This window comes from Ailuropoda melanoleuca, chromosome 6, assembly GCF_002007445.2.
Source record: "Ailuropoda melanoleuca isolate Jingjing chromosome 6, ASM200744v2, whole genome shotgun sequence".
In the NCBI taxonomy this organism is placed as follows: domain Eukaryota; kingdom Metazoa; phylum Chordata; class Mammalia; order Carnivora; family Ursidae; genus Ailuropoda; species Ailuropoda melanoleuca.
Genome location: NC_048223.1, coordinates 30638236 through 30663275, shown reverse-complemented (window position 1 = coordinate 30663275; position 25040 = coordinate 30638236). Strand labels below are relative to the sequence as shown.

The 25040-nt window shown below is 37.8% G+C and overlaps 1 protein-coding gene across 11 annotated transcripts in view; it reads right to left on the bottom strand.

The window, feature by feature from the left end:
• RBMS3 (RNA binding motif single stranded interacting protein 3) overlaps positions 1-25040 on the bottom strand; it is a 692098-nt gene that overhangs the window by 13060 nt on the left and 653998 nt on the right. For 7 of the 11 annotated variants that reach the window (XM_034662108.1, XM_034662112.1, XM_034662106.1 and 4 more), the window contains 2 exons: positions 4731-4811; positions 1728-1855 (listed from right to left, as the gene is read on the bottom strand). In XM_034662108.1, the coding sequence (XP_034517999.1) occupies positions 1728-1855; positions 4731-4811 (209 nt within the window). Of the gene's footprint in view, positions 1-1723; positions 1856-4730; positions 4812-25040 lie in introns of those variants that run through there. The other 4 variants (XM_034662113.1, XM_034662109.1, XM_034662107.1 and 1 more) reach the window with 1 other exon arrangement.

Sequence of the window (25040 nt, the reverse complement as noted above, 5' to 3'; positions counted from 1 at the left end):
TTTTAAAATATTGGCTTTGAAATTCTGTGTGTGTGGGTTTTTTTTTTTTTTTTTTGGATTGTTTGCTGATTGGTCCACTGACTGTGAGTCTACTCGTAGCAGGAAGTAAACTCCAAGAGAGTAGGAAAGGCACCTGCCTCCTTCATTGCTTTTTTCCTGGCACCTGGAATTCTGGGGGTCATATAGTAGGCACAGTATCAATAACCGTTGACTGGGGGGATGAAAACATCTCTTCTATTTATCCAGACATCTTTGAACTGTTAGCAAGAAGGATCTAGGATCACTCATTTCCTCATTACGCTCTGAAACAGCATAAGCCAGCCTTGGCTACTCACCAAGTGTTTCTGGCAAATACAGGAGCTCTCATTTCCCATGTGTCTCTCACTTGCTTCCTCACATCCAGTCTCTGCTCCCTTCTCACACATCACCCTCTGAACAGACAAAAAATTCCAACTTGCTGGGAACAGAGTACCAGAGACTACCATATTGTTCAGTGTGTGTAAAAGGGATTCACATAGGCTATAGGCGAATTAAAAATTTGTATTTGTATTCTTGTTTGTACAAGAAATGAAACCCAAAGCACAAAATGCTTTATTCTTACGGAACTTTCCTGAAAGTTATTATGGGAAAATAATAATAATAATAGTAATAAAGGTTAAATCGTGTGGTCAGCACATTTAATTTGGAAGACTGCCTTTGGAAGCTAAACTATACTCCATTACCCTGATTAATCTTTCAACAGCAAATAAATCTCTAAACATGTATTGAGGTTAAAGAGGAATGATTAAGAAATGGGAGTAACACTCTGCAGACAGGAAGGATCTCTTGGGAATTTTCTGTTCACTGGGGTTTTGATTGCTACTTACAGATTAGAATAGTTTGCACAACAAGACATCTGTATGTAGACTGAATTTTTGTTAATTACTTTGGTTTCAAAATCTCTCAAATTTTAGTCTACGTAATTACTCAACACAAAGCCAACTGTACTTTGGAAGTGCGCAAGAGAAATTCTGATACATGATTGTTGCTTTGTCATTTAATTTCTAAATAAGACTTCACATTGCTTTCGATTTTATAGTACCCTTTTGCATGAACTACTTTACTGGTGTTCAAGGCAGCCCTGCAAAAGTGGTGTTACTGTCTTCATTTAAGAATGCATACAGGCTCATTATCCAGTTTCAAGTAGGAATATTGGAGTTTTTTCCCAAATATATGGATGGTAGATTTTTTTTTTTTACTGTCCCTTTCTGTATAAGGCTTAGGTGAACTCTTACATCAACCCTGGGCTTGGCCATGTGACTTGCTTTAGCCTAAGGGGCAGCAGGAAATGCGTCCCAATGCATTGAAACGTTCTTCATTTGGGCTTCCTCTCTTGCTGCTCTCTGAATCCTGGGACTTCCATATGAATAAGCTGATGGAGGATCAGAAACATATAATCCAATCGTTTCCATCATATTCAACCAACAGACGACTAACACCCAGAAGCAGAGCCACGAAAATGACCATCAGCTCACCCCAGGTGCTTGAGCAATTCTAGTCAAGACCAGAAGAATCATCCACCTGAGGTCAGCTCAAATTGCCGACCCACATAATCATGAACTAAATAAAAGCTTGTCACTAAGTTTGGGATGGTCTGTCTTGTTGCAAAAGCTCACAGATACAACATGAGAGAATGATGACAAGATGGTTGACCTTGAGGAAAAGAGCTTAGCATAGCCCGAACTTACTTAGACTGTTGGTAAGAATATGCAGGTGCGTGTTCGTTGGACGTGTCCACTGCTATCTGTTGCTGCTGACCACTCGTGTCCTGGGATGAAGGTGCCACTGTCTGGGGAGAGGTATCAGCAACAACACCCTAAGGAGGCAAAATAAGAACACAAAAGCTTTACTGGCTTTAGCAAAGGGCCTTCTTCCAGAAGGACTATAGGGAATACCCCTCTTCTATTTGGCTTGAGTAGACTTGCACTCAGCCAAACGAAGCTACAGTTAAGTACCCAACGGAAAACCACAGAGCGCATCTGGATAAAGGCTGAGGAATTCTCTTCAATGTGTCACCAAGAGGCCTTGCCTTCAGAAACCCCTACTGCAGTCGAATGGTCAGAAAATAATTTTCACCATTCTTAGAACTCTGAAACCATGGTTGCAGACAGCCACACTAAATAATAATTTATTAATCAAAAACTCATGCAGGATCCCTATAAAAACTTGTATATTCAAACATTTCCCTGGGGTAGTGCACTGTGTCATGTCTCTTCGACTTGGCAAACAATGGACTCTGACCTAAAAGGAAAGGGAAAAGGAAAGGAAAGGAAAGGAAAGGAAAGGAAAGGAAAGGAAAGGAAAGGAAAGGAAAAAGGAAAGGAAAGGAAAGAATACATAAAAGCTTGGAATTCTTTTAAAAGGATACTGTTAGGTAGGTTTTCCCTTCAGCAATTTGTTTTGTTTAGTTTTGTTTTCTACAGCATGAACTAGAATTATTTCGAGGTTTCAGAAAACAAACATCCTTAATCTTGATTTGCTACTTCCCTCACCCTCTCGTTTCTCACAGATGCCAACAAGGAGTTGATCATCATTAGGGATAGATGTTTGCTTCTGAGTGAGGCACAGGTGGCTTTATTTGGCAGGTGGGAGGCCTAGAGAGGGCATCTCTCTGAATACATTCTCTTGGTTTTACTCATAGCTTTGGATATCTGCGGTGATGCCAGGTTTCAAATGTTTTTGGTCAACTCTCTGTCCCTAACTAAAAGTCTCTTAAATTGTCCCTTAGAATCCAAAAATTCTCCCTATATTACTTCAATCTTTTATTCCCTAATATACTGTTTGGTATTATGCATTTTTCTGAACGTCCCACCAGCATTTATTTGTGCAAATATTAGTGAATTTTCAATGAGTGTTTTACATAAAAAATAGATTGGTGCTATCTCTATAAGCACAAATTCAAAGCAATATATCAAAGTGTACCTCCATTTTTCCTAGTGAAAGACTTCTTCTTCTTCTTTTTTTTTTTTTTGGAATCTTTATGCCCAACGTAGGGCTCAAACTCATGACCCTGAGATCAAGAGTTGCATGCACCATCTACTGAGCCAGCCGGGCACCCCGACCCGAAAGACTTCTTTTTAACTATAGACTTCTTCTTTAACTATAGTTAGACTGTTTCTAATAAATCACACTGTCAAATGTGTCCCATTATTTTATAGTCATCAAAATGCTCAGATTCTGTAGGTTAGCATATACATATGTCAGTATAGACAAGGAAAAATCAAATGTGTAGTGGAGATCTATGCTTAATATAACAACAAACAAAACCAAAAAAAAGTCCACATGTAATCACATAGTGTTGAAATTCTGAAATTCTGAAAAGCCAATTAAAACATGTTTAATACTGACACACTCTTTGGTTCCCATAGGTCTAGAGTAATGAAAGATTTAAAACTGGACCTCTTTGGTTTCCTAAATTACATGATGGTGTCCTCTTAAACTTCCGTGTTTCCCAAACATCTAGCATATACCAAAACAAACATTGTGTAAGATCCAATTTATTCTGTGAAGATTTTCCCAATCTCTGTAGTTGTAGAGATTGAGCAAGTCGTGGTAGCCTTCCATGTGGAGTGCTGCCAGCACCCTAGTTGCTGGCCAACTCATGGACTAGCAATAACATGTACTCCAGAGGAGTCCCCACTGATGGGAAGAAATGCACTGTGATCGTAATGGCAAACGCCATCAGGAGAAGGGGAAGAGGGGCAAGAGACAATAACGGCTAGGACTAGACAGGAATACACATGTCTAAGTGTTTTACCACTATCTACATAGCTCTATGCTCCCTTCTTTTCTATGTAGCTTGCTGGCTCTATCCCGTAAAATAACGTGCACAGGGGATGGATTCAGCCCAGTGGAAAAGGAGAAGGAAGGTAAAAAGCTTCCATTAAAGACAAGATAACTTCATCATTTGAGTATCCACAGCAATAAGAGGGTACAACCTTTTTTTTTTTTTTCATCTATAGGAAGCCACAAACTTGCCAAGGTTGATTCACTAAAGCAGTAGTTATTAATCTTTGATACATATTAGAATCACCTGTTTTTTTTTTTTCCACCCGAGATCTTTCAAAAATCCTGATGTCCCGTCAATACTGCAGACAAATAAATCAGAATCTGGGGATAGGACCCAGGTATAAATATTTTTTAAAGCTCTCTAAATAATTGCAGAAAAGACTATACAGAAAAGTTTGAGAACCGGTGCACTAATGTGACTATAGATTCCCAAGGGATCTCGTTAAAATGCAAATTCTGATTCAGTAATTCTAGGTGGTGTCTCAGACTTTGCATTTCTAACAAGCTTCCCAGTGATGCTGAGGATGACTCTGATCCAGGGACCACTCTCTTGGGTAACAAGACACGAGCCAACTCAGTCACATAGTTGCAAACTTTTTTTTTCCTGCCCTAGTTATGAGTATTTGTGGTTAACATTTGATGGGGTAGTGGGGTAGTGATTTGGTCTCTGATCTTTAAGTATAAAAACAATACTTCCCTCTTACCTCTATAGCAAGTTGGTTTATTTCGTGCGCAAAGCACAACATAGTCATGTTGGAGTTCTTTCAAAAAGTGAGCTTGCAACGTCAAATTTTAGAGCAGCACAAAACCACACACAAGGATTGCTTGGATTATGGGGGACCACGGCACCGGAGGCTGAGATTTGTCATCCTTACCTCTCTGTAAGACAGAGACAGACTTACTTCAATAGAAACAGCTGTCGGAGGCACAGGCGTGTACTGGGGAATGTAGGTCCCTTGCATAGGAGCGGCAGCAGTCATATACTAGAGAGAATCAAAGAAAAATTCACGTGAACTTGAGATTGCAACCAGCAAGAAAAGTAGATATCACATGAAACTGTTTGACACGTGTAGCCCACAGCCAGTGCATTACATACTCTATTTCAACCAACAACGAGGCAGTTCCTATCGGCAGAGTATGACCTTTGCACACTGAGTCAGTATGAACAGCAGCCCACCTCCATGGTATCAGTGTGGTATCATCCCCCTTCCCTTACTTTGTCTTTGTAACTGTTTTATCTGAGATCCCAACATGGCAGTTTCACGTCTAAAACATGCATCCCATAAAGGCAGGNATTTTTGGTTTTTTTTTTTTTTTTTTGTCATTTTATTGCTATCACCTATCACACAGTAGGCTCTCAACGAATCATTTGTTGAATGAATGAATCATCAGATTGGTAGCAATCATTTCTTTTCTAACTAAAAAAAAAAAAAGAAAAAATAGAGGAATAATGCAAGAGATACACATGTAGCAATATTCAGAATTGGCACATGTTCTCATTTTGTCATTTTCCTATCACTTTTTTAGGTGCAAAGAAATAGTATTACAGCTGTTAATGATTCTGAGCTCACTGTAGATATTAATTTCACCTTTGTGCCCTTCCCCATTCCATGCTCATATCTCGGGCAGTATTTTCTTTTCAACTCCTTTAATTCTCCAAATGTTCTTCATCTGGATGGACAATGAAACCGTCAAAGCATTTTTCACTAAGCTGGAGTATTCAGTAAACCATGCATTGGGAATAACCTGCATTTTCACATTGCAGAAAGGGAGCCCCAGGAAAATTACTTGCTCACCCACATAAGCCAAATTTCATATTCCCATGTCTAATGCACATTTCCCCTGCAAAGTCAACATTCTACTCTTTGAGAACAGAATTTTCTATGGAATCAGGGGCGCCTGGGTGGCGTGGTCATTAAGTGTCTGCCTTCCGCTCAGGGCATGATCCCAGCGTTCTGGGATTGAGCCCCACATCAGGCTCCTCCACTGGGAGCCTGCTTCTTCCTCTTCCACTCTCCCTACTTGTGTTCCCTCTCTCGCTGGCTGTCTCTCTCCATCAAATAAATAAATAAAATCCTTTTTTTAAAAAAAAGAATTTTCTATGGAATCAGCTGTATTCCTGGGCTCCTGAACTTTACCAACATCACAAAACGTCAGAACCCGCATCATCTACTGAAGACAAGTTTTCTCCACTCACAAGGGTTAGAGAGATGATTTTGATGGAAAACTGCAAGCCTCTGCTACTTGATTCTTCTAAATTTGCTGGGTTCAAATACAAATGCCACGCATAAGTATGCAAAACCTAAATTACTATGTTTTCTGTATCCTGGTATTTTCAGTGTGCAAGCGACGTAATGGTTCTGAATCAAGGGAAATATCTGAATGGAGATGAGCATCATTTGTTGGTGGTGTTGTTCAGTATTCATGGAGAATGATCGCAATTAAGCAACTCTGGAATAAATGTATCTCCATCCTAAACTAAAAACTGTCTTACTGCATCTACTTGCTGAAAGTAGAGACAGCCTTAATGAAACAACAGTAAGTCAAACAAACCAAACTGTTGTCTATAATCCACACATAGCAACTAATAATTGGGTAACACTAATGAGTTCAGTTCCTATCTATATAAAAACAACCGTGTCACTTGGACCAAGAACAACTATTGGATGGCCTGGAGATATTATTAATTTTGGTTTACACTTGAAAATCACCAGAGATTTCTACTGAAATTGTCCAGACTGTCATCTCCTTAAAGGCATGGGCCAACCTTTTCATGTCTCTGTATCTTCCAACACACCATGCCATGCCTGGTACTCTACAAATAATTGTCCAAGGACTGAAGAAAAATTTACAAGAAGAAAGCCTTCCATTTCCAGTTACAAATCTCGTGTGCCCTTAGCCGTTAATAATTCTGAGCTCACTGTAGATATTAATTTCACCAGCCTCATAGCTTGTTTATATAACCTTTAAACATATACTTAAGCCAACTCTGCTCATTATTGTCCTTGTGTCTTTAAGCAGACCTAGGTACTCAGGCATCTGATCGCTACCAATTTTTCAAATAAGTATAGAACTCGGGAGTCACCTTTCAGCAAATAGTATTTCACATCTAGAGCTCTATGGCAGGTGTAACAAAACTGCTCTAGAAGTATTTTGGGGAAAACAGTTCATTGGCCATTTCAGATAGGTGGTTTTCTTATACAGGTTATTAAAATTCTTTAACTGAACATTCTCTATATTATATTATTTTTGAATGGTAGCTCAGCTGAGAAAAGAGCTGTGTTCTAGTGTATTCTGGCAAATGCTGCAGAATGTATCTTCTTTTGTGATATTGACATACAATAAAAACTGAGAAATCAAGTTTTATAGCAGCCTATTTAAAGATGATTAAACCACCCTTCCTTCCTTTCTTCCTTTCTCCCTTTCTCCCTTTCTTTCTTCCTTCCTTTCTTCCTTCCTTCCTTCTTTCCTTCCTTCCTTCCTTCCTTCCTTCCTTCCATCCTTCCTTCCTGTAGCACCTACTAATTTTGCTTAGAATTCGTTGCTGGAGGGGAGGGGGTTGGGGGGTGATGGATATTGGGGAAGGTATGTGTTCTGGTGAGTGCTGGGTGTTGAGTAAGACTGATGAATCACAGACCTGTAGTCTTGAAACAAATAACACATTATATGTTAATTAAAAAAAAAAAAAAGAACTAGTGCCCTAGGGAACATACTTTGGAAAATGCTTCTCTAATTGAATCTCAAAAGTCTTAGTAGATTTATAGCAAAGGAGAATATATTTTTGCCAACTATGAATTTATGTAAGCCCAGAGCTGATTCTATTGGGGCTCATGTTCTACCTTCTGGTCATGGTTTTCCAAGATTTATAATATACTAGTAAAAGAATACCTCATTGATTTGGGCATTTTCTATTCCAAAGTTAGTAATTCCAAATGTTGCAACCGGGCCCAATAAGTGAGAGTGTATCCTTTGCATGAGAATATTGTATCACTGGCACTTACCTATAGAACACTACTTTGATCTGTCCCAGCTTCACTGTCTGCATCCCTCAGGAGCCATTTCTGTGAACTATAAGTAGGGCATGGCCTGGGTCACTCAGAGCATTGACTGTCTCTCTAGTTCAGTAGTTCACCAACCTCGCTGTTAGACCTCCCTTGCCAAACTAGAGTTCTCAGGCAGTGCAGTTAATGAAAAGCGTTTTATGTGATTCTTAGCTAAGGTTCTTCAAATAACTCTGAGTTAATTTAAAACCTCATCTGTATTTTGTCCAGTAGACGTGAATCAGTATATTTTCACAACTCCTATTACATTCAGTGAAGTTGTTAACATGGCCCAAACTGAACTGTTTATGGCACAAATTCATACTCCTTTTTAGAACAATGCTGTGAGCTAGGAAGGATGGCTCGCCCATTTCACAGATTGAGATAAGATGCCTTGTAATAGGAATAAATTTCAGTTCTTCCCACCCACGACTGAGGACACGTTTCGGTCTACTTCTTTACCTTTGAAATAAAGTCTTAGGACTTTCCTTTTGATTGTTCCCATCTAATATAGATGTCAAATTGGTTTGTTGTTGTTAATGGGCTGGAGAAACTAGAGATCCATTTAAGAAACATGGAATGATAGGCCTTTGGTTAATATTTTTATTTCTATTCATTTTTTATTTTACTTTATACTCACAATACCTAACTTCCTTCCAGGAGGACTACCCTATATGTTTAACTTATTTTACAATTTAACTTACTCTTCAGCTACTCTTTGAACAGAACCGAAAGATTTTATAGTAGGAATGACATCAGCTCAGTTCAGTGTGCTGTATCTTTTAATGAAAAAAAAAAAATCTTTGTTTTGTTTCGTTTTTTTCTCACAGAAAAGATAATAGACAGAGCTTGAGAACATTGAAAATTAGGGATAGGCTTATTTTAAACAAGTCAATACTGTGGAGCTTTTTGCCCCATAAGACTATTATTTCTGGATAAACTTTTACAATAAAACTCTGCAGTAGTAGACACATACATTCTAGGGTGAAGCCTCAAGAAGTGACAGCTTTGTAAAATTCGGAGCAAATGCTTACAGGAAATGGCTCCAGCTATGTGTAAGATCGACTCCCAGCTTTAGGTAATTGGTGACAAATAACTCTGAACTTTCTCGGCAAGCACAGTTTGATTTCCTTAAGAGCACAGATAAACTACAGTCAGACTTAATAATCCAGGCTGCACAAACACTGTTTAGATCTGGATGCCTCAGAGACTTCTTTTGTTTTATCCAGCTAACAAATGACAAAAGACTAAGAGAAAGCCCTGTAATATAAGAAATCTGCCTTTTCGGCTTGATAAATTCCAGTGGATTACTTATTAAAACCATACTAAGAATGGATGTATATCCTTTAAGCTAATTTCTTTTATTGGTATGTCTCAAAGGCTAGAAAATATCTGCCACCATTCTTTCAGGAGTACAAATTATTTTGCAAATTTTTTTTTTTGATACAATGGCTGATGAGAACCACATCGCAATGAGATGATACGGATAAAAGGAGTACGTCCATACATTATTTCCTTGTTGGTAGCAACCCAAGGTTTAGGGATGAACGGAGAAATTTTATGATTTTGGTAAACAGCTTGATTATTTTTACATATTCTAAAAGCACTGGATTTTCATATGTAAGTTTGAAGGAGACCTGAATAGCCATTTTCAAACCCACAGAATAAATTCCAGACTCCATCACTTGTTCCAAGAAGTCTAGACGCTGCATCACCAAGATAGTTACACAAAGACAGAAGAAAAAAATGGTGAAATTGGAGAGGAACTGTGTTTTTGCCTATTTAAGTCAGGACAAACTGTTTCTGTTACTGTGAAATCATTGATTATTTCCGAGGAAACAAAACTTCACATTTCTAGTTCTGGATTTACTTTCACTTCCCCCACCAAAGCAAAACAAATATGTTTTATATATTTCCTGTGAGGAAATTTTCATTTAATAATTTGTAGAGCAAGGGAGTAGCAAGGAATTTCCTACATTTGAATTTTTGAAATTTCCCCAAATAATTTATTAAACTTGCTCATTTGGAGTTGTCACTATACGGCTTAGATTTTAAATTGGTGCTTCTAGTCCTTGCTATAAAATTCTTCAAGCTGCTTAACAAATTCCAGAAAGAGGAGTTGTCCAGATACTATCAAACCTGGAAAGTCAATATGGATACAGGAAAGTTGCAAAAACGCACCTCAGAAAGGAAGTTGAGCAGAAGAAAGCGGCATCATGGAAGATGATGCCAACAGAATGCAGTGTGAATTACTTTCAAGGTCATCCACTGTAAAGTTTTTTTCTAACAAAGCAAGCTTATGGATATAGAGAACAGCCTGGGTTGGGTAAGTGGCTGAGGGAGAGGCATGGTGTTACCTCAGGTAGAGGTACTTTGTGGTGTGTAGATTTGTAAAATCTGTCATCTCAGAGCTGGGGAGCAATACCTGGACCCAGGATGGCAAGTTGGTATCATTTTACATGCTTGCTTTGACTAAGCAGTAATAGCTGCCTGGAGTGAAATTCTAAGAAGGTCTCTAAGTCTCCATGCCACTCAATGAATGACAGACCATCCATAGGAGGAAAGCCGGAGAGATTCTTCTTGAAAGGAAAGAGTGTCCACTAGGCTGGATCCCTATATGGGCCCCCACTGTACATTCTTCCTATATTCTTTCTACTTCTGTCAATAAAATGTTGGAGAATGAATTGGATCCTCATCCAGAATAATAGTAATGAATGCTTTCATGATGTTTTGTGCTAGTATGAATTTATAAAGTAGTTACATACTAACAGAAATAACAAAGTAGACAGTTGTGAAAAATGAAATAATTATGCCTGAAGAGTAGGTGGAGGTGAATACAGATAGCAGCACATACTTCACTTATTAGGAGTAAAAACACTCAAGGAGGGGGGCGCCTGGGTGGCACAGTCGTTAAGCATCTGCCTTCGGCTCAGGGCGTGATCTCGGCGTTCTGGGATCGAGCCCCACATCAGGCTCCTCCACTAGGAGCCTGCTTCTTCCTCTCCCACTCCCCCTGCTTGTGTTCCCTCTCTCGCTGTGTCTGTCTCTGTCAAATAAATAAATAAAATCTTGAAAAAAAAAAAACACTCAAGGAGGAAAGATGGCCAGTGGATGGCTTGATAAAAATGGAAGCCCAGAATTCTTAGGAGTATGTAATCTATACTATTCACCCAGTTCCCTAGAATAGTACTAAACATAACCCACAGAGTGGTGTGCATTAAATTATTAAAAAAAAATAAACATTGTCAACATCGTATTCTGGGGTGGCACCATTTTTTGGCAACACATAGCAAGAAGAGTAACAAGGAAAGAGTCTTGGAAGTTGTTCTCAGCTTGGAAATCTATGAAATCTCATCCCCTGAACAACAGGGAGAAGGAGTCATTCCCATATAATCACAGGGTAAGGAGGCTTTCAGTTTTGCAGAGAAGGAATTTTCATGAATGTATTGGAAAAATCCAAAGTCTGTTAGGCTCGGGCTTGTGCACAGATCACTGTGGTAGTAATAAAATAAGATATAACACTATGGAAATGTAGCTGATTGAGAAACTCTGTCTAAAATTTGAACTTCATGCAACTCTATATAGGCATCATGAATTCCTTCTACCCTCTCAATTAAAAAAAAATTTGCTTTATTAATTGATTGATTGATTTAAAAACAATTATTAGAATTAATAAGGGAGGTTCTAAATTCATAAAATTCTAATATTAGAATTAACAAGGGACAAAGGTTGCTGGATATGTTAATAAAAAAACTAGTTCTATATATTAGCCTCAGACAATTAAAAATGAAATTGAAAATGATACTGTATTTATAGCATCAGGAAAATCAAATACCTAGAAATAAGTTTGAGAAAAGGCATGAAAACTTCTGTACTGAAAATTAGAAAGCATTGATGACAAGAATTAAATAAGACCTAAATAAATGAGGAGATATATCACATATATGGATTAGAAGACTCAATCTTGTTAAAATGTTAATTCTTCTGAAAAGAATTGATAAATTCAATGTAATTCCAGTTGAGATCCAAGCACATTTCTTGGTAGAAGTCAACAAATTCACTTTAAAATTTATGCAGAAAGGCAGGAGACCCAGAATATCCAAGAAAAGTTTGGGGAAAGAAAAAGTTGAAGGATGCATACTAGTAGATATCAAGATTTACTAAAAAATCATGGCAATTAAGATATTGTGGTATTGTTGCTAGGAGAGAAAGAGAGTCACCATAATTCAATGTAGGCAAGAATGATCTTTTTAATAAATGATACTGGATCAGCTGGATATCTCTCTATAGGAAAAATGATCCTTGATTCTTACCTCATACTATATACAACATTAATTTGAGATTGATCATCGGTATAAATTTGAAAGGTATTTCAATATAGTTTTCTAAAGAAATTAGGAGAAAGCATTCATGAAATTGAGAATAACAAAGATTTCTTAAACATGACTGAAAAAGAACTAATAATAAAAGAAAATATTGATAGTTGGGCTTCATTAAAACTAAGAACTGCTAATTATCAGAAAACAAGGAAAAGATATTTACAGTACATATATCTGACAAAGCTTATAAATAGAATGTATATTTTTTAAAAAAGATCCACAGTCAGTAAGAAGACTGAACACTGAATTTTTAAAAATGAGTTTGAATGAACTATTAATACACACAACAACTTACATGAATCTCCTGGGAAGTATGGTGAGCAAGAAAAAAGAATCCTAAAAGATAATATAGTGTGATTCTATGTATATAACATTTTTTATATGATAACATTTTATTTTATTTTATTTTATTTTATTTTATTTTTAAAGATTTTATTTATTTATTGGACAGAGATAAAGACAGCCAGTGAGAGAGGGAACACAGGCAGGGGGAGTGGGAGAGGAAGAAGCAGGCTCATAGCGGAGAAACCTGATGTGGGGCTCGATCCCATAACGCCGGGATCACGCCCTGAGCTGAAGGCAGACGCTTAACCACTGTGCCACCCAGGCGCCCCATATATGATAACATTTTAGAAATGGAGAACAAGTTAGTGGTTGCCAAGGATTAGACATGGGCATAGGGGACAAATAGGGAGGAATGTATAGGTATAAAAGTGCAACAGAAGGATTCTTGTGATACTGAAACCGTTCAATATCTTGACTGTGGTGGTGGCTAAAAAAGTTATATAGGTAAAAATTGTATAGAAAATGCACTCAAGTGAGTATAAGCAAAACTGGGGACATCTGAATGAAATTTATAGATTGTATCAATGTCAATATCCTGCTTGTGATATTATAATTTTGTAAAATATTACAATTGGGGGAAATTGAGGCAATTGTACAAGGGATCTCTCTATACATGATTTCTTACAACTGCATGTGAATTTACAAAATCTCAATAAAAAGTTCAATTAAAAAACAAAACAAAAATCTTGTACACTCAGACACTTCAGGAAAGAGAATATCTAAATTCCAAATGGCCAGTATGCATAAGAATACATAACCTCACTCATTGGTCATCAGGAAAATGCAAGTTAAAAATATTATGATATAACACTATACTCTGACCAGCAGGACAAAAATGAAAAAGACTGACAATACCAAGTGTTGGAGAGAATGCAGACAACTGGATCTCTCATACACCATTAGTAGGAGCATAAATCGGTACATCCACTCTGTAAAACTGTTGGGCAGAACATTTACAGAATCTATGAACAAGCAATCCCACTCCTAGGTGTATGCTCAATAGAAATTATTTCAAATGTACACCAAGAGATACGTGCCAGATATTTAGAGCAGCATTATTTATAATGGCTCCAAGCTAGAAATAACCTAAACGTCTCTCAACAGTAGAATTAATAAATTGTAATATATTTATATTGTATGATACAAACAATGAAAAAAGATCCCTTGCTCTACAAATATGGATGAATCTCACAGATTAATTTTGATTTTAAAAAAGGTCAACATAAAAAGCTTCATATTGTAGGATTCTATTCACTTAAAGTTCAAAAACAATCAAAACAAATCTGTGTTGATAGAGATCAGGGTTGTAGGTGTTTTTATGGAGATAATAAAGGAGCGGGGACGCAAACGAGGCTTCTGTAATAACAGGACGTTTTGTATCTTGATATAGGTGGTAGATAGATGAGTATCCACCACTTTACACTTTCTAAAACTTATTGAGCTGTAAACTTATGAATTGTGCATTCTTTTGTACATAGTTTATATTCTATAAAGGAGCTTACAGTAAAGAAAAAAGGACCAACAGAGAAAAGGAAAGATTGACCTTAGGGGACAGCAGGGCCAACTTATCCATGTAAACAGGCTAGATTGAGTGGATTCAGACACAAGTTTGGGAGATTTGTAAAGTATCTAAGTTATTTTGTCATTGTTTCTATTTTTTGAGGCAAGATGTGAGGTGCAAGTGAGAGGTGGTAGGTTTGGGAGAAGGTATGACATGGTTGTCTTGGAGAGTGAGAGCAAATGGACCAGGGATATGCAATAAGATTTCTGGGCAGTGCTGAGGTCCCATTTAAGTTGCTCATAAAATTACTGTGAAACTTGGTAGCATTGGTGGCAGGCTTTATTCTTGCCACATTTAGCTGTTCAAAGGAATGGGGCAGATAGAGAATTAGATGCAAGCAGGATCAAAGTTTTACCAGGAGGAAAAGTGAGCAGGGGAAGTGAGGACACAGGAAAGGAAGTTGTTGCAGTGTTCTAGTATAAGATCTAAACTAGGCATGGAAGTGAGCAAATGAACGAGAAAACCGATACTGACAAAGTGGGAGGTAATAAGCAGGTAGGCAGGCTTAATGGTGTCAAAGAATTATTGCAATGAGGGTTGTTATTTTAAAGTGGTTGTAGAAGGAAGGAGGTGGTAGTCAGAGAATAGTCAGTTTGAAATTGAGTTATTTTCAAAATCGAGATTTGGAGTTGGCCTAGTGATTGCTAATAACAAATTCTAGGGTAGGGTAGAAAAAAGATCAGCAGAAGGAAGTTGGGAAACGAGAGACCAAGGTGCGCTATTATGAAATTCCGATGATAGATACACATTCTTAATTCACTCATTAGCAACATCCAATACAATTTTACTGAGCCCCTTTTATGTGCCAGGTTTTAAGTGAGCATATATGATAGTGTTGAAACATGGATTGGGCACTACGATGTGACAGAACCTGGGAGAAACAGATTTTGCTACTAACCCACTGGGAGTTCTGGATAGTTTATTCCTATTTTCTGATCTTAGGTATATGAAGCTATTTTATTTTATGTGTTGTTCATTGTTGCCAATCTTACATTCCCCGCAATACCTGGGAACAGAGAGGCAAATGAAATCTTTGCAAGTTGATCTTTGCATTGTTATTACTTTTCCTCTGTTAGTCTTTCCATTTTGCATTTGAATTTCCGGTTTATGGCTTCCTTTTTGTTTAACATTCTCTACTGTTCTTGCATATTAGTATGATTTACTGATGGTGGAGAATTAAAAGTCTCTGTAAAGTGGTGACCTTTTCAAATGAGAGAGGCTACTGAGGTCAAATCATTTATTTAAATCAATCTCTAAATTTGTAAGTATCAAGAAGAATTCACTTAACAAATGATCTGACTGAGCTATTATCTACATGGTTCTTTCATAAACTTATAGGAACACACAGCCCAACAACAAACACCCTCAGCTTCTTCACACTCATTTAATCTTTTCTCAAGGAAAGCAGGTTTCTAAATTTTTTAAATATTTATTTATTTTTTAATTTTTGAAATAAAAGAACTGAAGGACTTTGTCAAGAAGATAGATAAGTGAACTAAGAAGTCCTCAATGGAAACTCTGTTGTTTTCTGTTTAAGTCTGTGACTAACGCATTAATTTGAGCTAAGTAAAGACACTTCGGCTGAAGGAAGGGAACTGATCCAGGGTGCCACACACACTGTAAATTCCATTTGCACCCAAAACATTTCCTCTCAACCATCTCAGGCCCACACATTGTGAATGCCAGTCATCCCAGTGGACTGGAGTAGACACAACAAGAGGAAATGTTGAGGGTACCCTACAATATCCTTTGAAAGAATCCAGTCTCTACAAGAGTCAACAAATATGTTCTTTTTTGATGTGTTTGTTTTTCAGTGAAGAAACCTTCAGAGAAGAAGCTTGACCTATTCAACTCGTTAGAATATTCATATTAGAGGTTGATCTATATGGATGGGAAGCAAATGAAGGAGAACAGGGTGGAAGGGGAAAGAAAGGAAAAGAAGGATCAACATTCCAAATAAGGAGGAAAGAAGAGCAATTGACAGGAACTGGGCATGAAGCTATTTGAGAAAAATACTTCTAAGAAGTGTTCATATTTAGGAAAAAGCAAAGATTTACATGGCACTGCTGTACCTCTATAAGTTTATTTAACTTTGGTAATACAAAAACATAATGGAGGAGTTTCTGCCTGGCTATAGATGTTATCATTCTTTCCTCCAAGGATATGAAGCATTCAAAGAAAAGAGCCAAATGCAAAAAGATAAGAGGATTGGAGGGAAATAGACCTTCTGGTGCCAGAGTCCAGATTCCACTCCTCGCCACAAGAATTGGAGAATAGTTTGTTTGATGACAGCTGTCAAACAGTGGAGAGATGAAGAATGTTATCTTGCGGTAAATTTCAACCTACTTGCACTGAGTTCATAGCATCATTGTGACCTATAACATCTGACTTACACTTGGCTTTACCCAAATCTGCCTGCCCACAGTGATAAGTACTCCTTTTACAACTTCCTTCCTCTGTGCCTTTTGCTTTCCACCGTGTTCTAACCTCTTTCTATCCACTCATGACCCCCATCCAATACCTGTTTCTCAAACTGAGTCTAGATGCTAAATTCCTATTGAAGCCTCATTTCCATCCCTAATTTGGAAGTGATCTTTCTCCTCTGACATCTGACAGCTCTTTATCTGTACTTCTGCTGTAGCTCTTAGCACTCAAACCCTGAAAGCTTCTAGAGGCACTATGTCTGATTCATCATGGTTGGCACCGAATATGCAATTATTGAATGAATGAATGAATGAATGAATGAATGAATGAATGACTGCAAAAATGGATGCATAATTTAGCACTCTGGGTGCTCAAGCTGTATAACCCACAGGAGCCATACAGTTGTTCAGGGAAGGGCACAGAAATCCTAATCTTTTGTTTTCGTCTTGATGCCTGTGATGATTTGTTTTATGTGTCAACTTGACTGGGCTAAGGGATGTCCAGATAGCTGGGAAAATTGTATTTCTGAGTGTGTCTGGGAGGATCTTCTGCAGAAAATTTAACATTTGAATTGGTAGTCTAAGTAAGGAAGATCATCTTCACCAATGTGGGTGGGCATCAACCAACTCCCTGAGGGCTTGGGTAGACTAAAAAAAAAAGTAGAGGAAGGGCAAATGTTCTCTTACTTTTCTTGACCTGAGACATCCATTCTCCTGCCTTCAGACACGGGAGCTCTTGCTTCTATGGTTTTTCAACTCAGGGACTTACGCCAGGCCTCAGACTGGGAGTTTACAGCACTGGCTCCCTGATTCAGATTTTGACTGAGTTATACCAGCTTTCCTGGTTCTTCAGCTTGCAGATCACAGACTGTGGGGTTTCTTGGCCTCTAAAACCATGTAAGTCAATTCCTATAATAAGTTACCTTTTTATCTATCTATCTCTCCATGTATTCTATCATCTATCTATCTATTATCTATCTATCTATCATCTATCTATCTATCTATCTATCTATCTATCTATCTATCATCATATATCTATCTCCTACTAGTTCTGTTTCTGTACAGAACCCTAATGCAATGCCTATGCCATAAATGAATTAGTAAACAAAATGTGCCTATAGTGTGTCTTCAAGTTTGGAAGCACATTATGGCATGAAAGAATGCTGATGAAAATTATCATAAAGGGTAGAGATGAGACTTTCCTAAGACCCACCAAAGTTCTTTAATAGAAAATACCCAATATTGGTGGAGACTCTTGATTCGGGCCTTCAGATACTGGAAACCCCAAATTGTAAGAAAACGCCAGATTCTCTCAGGAATCCATATTCCAAAGACTGCTTCAAGCCTGAGTGAGAACATCTCACCTGCATTAAGTGACCATTGGGTTTTTCAGGGAGAGCACTAGAAACTCAAGGAGAATAAGGTCAGCATGCTTGTGAATAGAAGGGCAAACGAGTGAAATCTTTTCACTGGGATACGCTGAAAGGTAAATATTTGGAATTGTTTCATCAGAGCATTAGAGAGAAAGAGATGACCCAGGATAAAAGAAAAAATTCAAGTCCCATAATTATTATTAATGGTGGTAATGAGGGTCCTGGCAAGAGAACAGGTGAAGCAATACACAATGCTTTCTTGGCTGGACAGGGAAAGAAATGGAATAGGGAAAGTTGATGGATGCAGCAGAAAAGGAGAGATGCAAGAATGAAATGCTGATTAACAGCTATGAGGGTTTTAAGATTTTAGAGAGGCAGCCACTACGGTTAGGTCTATAATGTGGCCTTTGACATGGGGGGCTGGAGTTACATAAGGTAAAGGTCATTGAATTATCAAGAAGGTGAAGGGATGTTAACACCATGGTAATAATGAGGCAGGAGTTGGAGGCAAGAGGAGACTAGTGACAAAAGGCCATACTGAATGTGGAGGTTGGCAAGGAGATCAATGAATGATAGCAAAAAGAAGAGGAAAAGGATAACATCCTGTGGCAATGTCATTAAAAGAAGGAATTTGAACGCTGTATACAAGAGGCAATAGTGATGTAAAAGACTGCTAACCCCTCCTTCCAGCTCCATTGGTCACAGGAGAAAGTAAAGTCTGTATCCAAGAAGGTGGTTGAGGAAAACAGATTTTAGGTGAGACATGAAGAAGAAATAATTTTTCATGAGGACCATGAGGATGTAGGGGAATTTATCTTTGTGTTTTACAAAGTGCTTTCAGAAAGACACAGAGGAAAAGATAGCATAGGAGGTCAGCAGTAAATGGGTGATCCACTGGGCAAGCAGTATGGAGTATCTTGATGATAAAGACTAGATGAAGGTGGAAGCCCCAGCCAACTGAATTAGAATGGTGATTCCAGAGACCAGAGAGAGAAGCCTGTTGGCATTTGCTCACCTCCATGTTCCAGCCAGGCCAGGTGAGATCTCAGATGGTTTCACAGCCTGATGAATGAATGCCTGTAAGTCATGCTAAAACTATTACTTGTTGGATATCTAAATAGACTTTCTTTTTTTTCCACCTGTTCAATACTAGAGGCCATTCATTCTAGAGAGTTGAAAGTTTGAATTCAAGTTCAGTTTAATCCTAAGCAAATGTTCCCTGTACGGAACTGTACAAAATGAATGAATCTTGAAAACGCTTTTCAGAAACCACCATTGGTATTATTACTCTGAATCACAAGTGCTTTCGCAATTTCTTAATGGACAGGGAGAAAGGACGCCTATCATAACTCTCCTTATCATTAGTGTTGATCAGAAAAGCTTCTCTGAAAGACAGCCAAACCTTCCATCCATAAAATAATCTAGTAGCAAAACTGATGTACTTTTCTTCTGGTTTTGTTTCTTGTTCTTTGTTTTTGCTGTTGCTATTATTTTGAGTACATTAACATTAATACAGTATTTTTGGTGCTCTTTAACACATAAGAAATATCCTTATTTAATGAATGCATTCTGTTTGTTTTACTTCCTGGCATCTAAATGTTCGACAATAAGATGATTTGGGGGTTGATTCATAGTTTACCATATCAGTTTGAAGAGCATCTAAAATATAAAGGACTCTAACACTAGGCTTCAAATTTAACAAATGAATGATAAAGATAATGATGTTTACAGTAAATATGTATGTATTCACAAATTTAAAAAGTGGAAACCTCATTTTTTTGGGACAGTTGTTGATACACATTGCAAAAGTATTTCTCAATTTGAGCGTGAGTGTAAGACTACATAAAGATTATTTTTTAAAAATAATCATTACCTATTTAACAATAGGGATTTAGAAATAATTTTTCATTGATTTTCACGGCAATATGAAAGAAAGCTAAAGTCTCTTTAGAATAATAACAACCCATAAAACTAGGAAAATATGTCTACAATGTTTAGCATGATGGTTGAGAAAGACCTAGGTTTGTATCTATAAATCTCAGTTTTCTTGTAAAATTCTTTAAAGGTTTCTTGGAAATATTAATGAAATAATGTACACAAGGCTCTTAGCACAGGGCTGGGTACCTATTAAGAACCCAAGAGATAGGAACTGTCACTATTATTAGTTTTATTTTTGTTGGTGTTATCATTATGATAAGACAAAACTTTCATTATCTTAATATTTGTGATCAGAAATCAGCTTAGGCAGGAAATGCTTATTTATTTTCTCATAAAAATTACATTGAGACACCTGGGGTGGACATAGGGCCCTAAAGGCATGGATGGCAGACACTCACCGGACATGAAAAGATAGTTCTAAAGAGATGAAGTGGGAGGAGCTTACATATTTGAGAAAAAGGGAGAGCCAGAGGAAACACCGTGAGGGTGGCAGTGGGGATGGGGAGAGATGCCCATGAGCAGAATGAGCCTAAGGATATAGAAGGGAAAAAGAGTGGGCAAAATCCCACCAAGGGGAGGTGGCGAAAGGACATTTCATGCACAGGGATGCAACTTCACAATCAATTTGAGATTGTTTAAATGCCCATCGTGTGTCCATTACTGAGCATGCCCAAGAGTTCATTAATGTTATTCTGAATAGGATTTTCTGTGAAAACTGGAAAGGTGGTAAACTCACATCTGAATTAACACAATGCAGAATACAGAGAGCAGACAGAGGTGCCTATAATACCCTAGAAAAGTTTACCTATTTTGGAAAGATGTGGACTTCCAATGGGTATGGAATTGGGGTTTCCAGCCAATCCTATCTGGTTTAAAAATATTGGGGGACCCAGTGACATTTGGGTAAACATTCTTAAACAAAGAAGGTAAAATTGAGTATGGTCAACTCGGAAGGGCTGAAAAGTTACCCTAAATCTTAATATTTTCTCATCCACTGAAAAAATAAGAAATAAAGGGTTTGATCATGGACATAAGCACGTAGGAAGCAGTTCCAACAGGAAATAAAACTAATGGATATAAAAACTAAATAAACAAAAGGACCAGAAGTAAGACAACAGAGGAAGTAAGGCAACCAAAGACACGTAGAAAGAAAAATCAATGTAGATATAACACTATTTTTAATTTTTATGTCCTGATTTTCCTTGGCTTGGTCCCACTTGGTTCATCTGTTCTTGACTTCTTTATCCTAGAAGACTTTAGTTTCTATTTAGAGCCTGGGGACATTCCTTCACTAACTCAAAGGCTACTATGGACACTATTTTCCTAGAACATTAACTACAGATGTTTCAACAGTTTGGGGCCTGTTTTTCTCTTTCCTTTGACCAAAGGAATTGTGTTTCTCACACACCATTCAAAAATATTTATGAGATGCAACTATGTTTAACCAATGTCCTCTTTCATGAATTTCATGCCCACTTACAGAAAATAAAAATACATGTGTTTGAATTTCTTAAAAATGACCCTTAATTTTTATCTAAAAGGATATTTACAAAACCAGAGAGAAACTTAAAAAGAGGGATCAATGACTAAACTGTGACTCAAGATCACAAGTTATAATAAACACACATTCTAGAGAAAAGAAACAAACAATGACAAGAAGGAAGGTGTAGTCCTCACTTTTTTCTTACCCATTCAGCAGCCATTCCCCCTTCTCAATAGGAGCCTGGATTTCCTTTGAGAACCCTTATGTTGCCCTTTGCCAACCATGTAGCTAGAATGCAGTTAACTCCACAGTAGTGGAGTGGATGAGAGTAAACTTTCAGAGTCAGCGAGACTACAGAAGATGTTTACTGAAGCTTCTGGGAAAGAAATTTTTTTTTTTTTTGTGTGGAGATTTCTAGAAATGACTTTTGCTCTTTGCTGGCAGAGGATAGTGTGAGTATATGGGGCCATCGCTGGGACAGCCACTCTGCTACCAGGACAGGGGAGCGGGATAGGGTATGTCAGATGCGAGGCTGTGGAATGTAGATGACATCAGCTATGCAGAAAGAAAACAGGTCTTTAGTGACATCATTTGAGCCATTAAATTAAACCATTGTGAGCCGGATGTTTAAATATTCCTGTGGTTGGGGAGGTCATATGAATTTAAAAGAAGAAGTTAGGCAAAAGAGAAAAAGAGTTAAAAAAAACCCTACAACATTATCAGCTTGGATAGAAGTGGTCAAAACCACAGCAGGCCAGGGTAACAGAGGCTTCTGTGTTACTCTGCCTGTTAGGCATTTTATCCTTTCTCATCCCGTCAATAAAAGTTGCTGATGGAAACTGCTCTGACATTGATAGTTGGCTGTCTCTTTTAAACATTTACCCAAATTCAGTTAGCCTAATTACTTCAAATACTTTTCATTACTATTTACAGTATCTCAAGACCATTTCCTAAATAGGAGATTCTAGTTAGCAGAGTTTTCTGAGATCTCTGAGGGAACTTACGGAAAATGGCCACCGCTATTCCACATCTGCCTTGCAGCTTAATGTGGAAAAATCTGCCACAGTGCCTGACATTCAAGTACCAGGGTTAAATGTTAACACACTGAGAAATTAGTAGTTTATACCATATAATAGGCCCTCAGGAAGGAGGTGAGGAAATCCTGAGAAACAGGCTCAGGTCAGTTTTGACAAAAGAAAGAACTGTAAGATTACCCTAGTTGATTGGATAGGCCCCAGAGATAAGAAAAGTTCTGAAATAGTTCTTAGAAAAGCCTAGGAGCAGAGAATATATAATGGAGTATGATTGGTCCCAAACTATCACTTTATTTGTACCAACTGCAAATACCACTAAATACTAGAGCTATTATATCCTGGTACCATTTCTGCTATCCTATCACTCAGCTTTCCTACCTGACTGGATTCCCCACACCTTCCCAGTGTTACTAAAGGTTGGATTTCTCTGGATACCACTCATTCAACTCATTTGTTAGGTTAATCTTGGGACACTGACTTTTCTCAACTAAATTGTATGTAGCGCTTGTGACCCATGTATCCTATTTCTATCAGATATCTTGTATAATTTCTGAACTCCAATGTTAAACTCAATACATTACTTTATATTTCTTCTGTTTTTAAAGTTTTATTTTAATTCCAGTTAGTTAACGAGTGTTATGTTAGTTTCAGGTGTACAATAGAGTGATTCAACATTTCCATACGTCACCCAGTGCTCATCAGGACAACTGTACTCCGTCATCCCCATCACGTATTTCACCAACAAGCCTGCCTCCCTGCCCCCTTTCATAACCATCAGTTTGTTCTCTATAGTTAAGAGTATGTTTCTTGGGGTGACTTTTTCTTTTTTCCCCCTTGCTTGTTTTTTGTTTGTTTCTTAAATTCCACATGAGTGAAATCATACGGTATTTTTTTTTTTCTGAGACTTACTTCCCTTAGCATTATACTTTATAGCTCTATCCATGTCATTGGAAATGGCAGGATTTCATTCTTTTTTATGGCTGAATAATATTCCATTGTAGATGTATACCACATCTTCTTTATCCATTCATCGATTGGTGGACACTTGGGCTGCTTCCATACCTTGGCTTTTGTAAATAATGCCGCTATAAACACAGGGGTACATGTATCCCTCTGAATGAGCACTTTTGTATTCCTTGGATAAACACCCAGGAGTGCAATTACTGGATCATAGGGTACTTCCATACATATTTTTGAGGCACTTCCATACAGTTTTCCACAATGGCTGCAGCAGTTTGCATTCCCACCAACTATGCAATAGGGTTCCCCTTTCTCCACATCCTCACCGACACCTGTTGTTTCTTGTGTTGTTGACTTTAGCCATTCTGACAGGTGTGAGGAGATAGCTCATTTTTGATTTGCGTTTCTTTGATGATGAGTGGTGTTGAGCATCTTTTCATGGATATGTTGGCCATCTCATTAAGTTATTTTAAATATCAAATGTTACATAGGAGTGAAGCAAAGCTGGATGTAGCCAGGTCTTCTCTAACAGGCATTGCAAGAAAAGCCTTCACTGTAGATGACTTTGATTCAGGATCTTCCAAATTCTTTTCCCTAAAAGGAGTGTTCCAAGGAATTTTTGACAGGTGTTCCACATACAAAGTTATCTCTGAGTAAACAAGTTTGAAAAAGGAGGGGATAAACCAAGCTATACAGATATTTTTCTTTATCATGGGGGTGACGGTCCCTTTCTCTCTTTTCCTCCTTCCTTCTTTACATCCACCATTTCTTCCCCTTCAGGACTTCTCAGTGTTTAATGGGCAAATATTTATTGCGAATCTGTAAGCATCTCTAGGAAGACAAATGCAGTTTGCTACATTTCCCAAATGTGCTGGACCTTAGAACTTTTCTTTTTTTTAGGTACATCAACATTTCATGAGACTGAGGTGCATTCTCAAGGACGCTGGTTTTTAAGCTTGACTTTGCATTGGAATCACCTGGACAGCTTTAACAAAATACTGGTGCCTGGGTCCCACCTACAGATAACCTGATCTAATGAGCCTGGAGCATAGCCTGGGTGGTTGGATATTTAAAGCTCCCCCAGTGATTCTAATACGCCACAAAATTTTAGATCTGCTACCCTAGGAGTTGTTTGGGAAGTTATGCTTAAATATGTTCCATAAGGAAATCTATATTTCACATAATGACTAAAAGATTAATCAAGTTTAAGTGATACATTCAAATTCTGTACTTGGTATTTCTATCATTCTTCCTTGGAGTTTTATCTTGCATTAAGAACAGGAAAGTAAAACAGAGACATATATATGTGTGTGAGCATGTATATGTGTATGTATATATATGTATGTATGTGTGTGTGTGTGCGTGTGTGTGTGTGTGTGTATCTCCAAAGGAATTGTAAACAATTGTAAAGGCATGGGATGTAGGTAAAAACTACTCTTCCCAGTTGTACACAGGATTCTTTCTGCAGCACTGGCAAAAAGAGGGGGTGGGGTTCATGGACGGGAGGAGAGAAAAATACAACTGTCCTCATTAGCAATGAATCACAGTGAGTCTGTGGACAATGAAGGTCATCCTGGGTGTGAAACTGGGAACTCGGTTGAAAGCTCTGTTTCTACTTTTTCATATTTTAGAAATATAAGCAGTAAATAATCAGGATTAGATGCTGCCAGTTACAA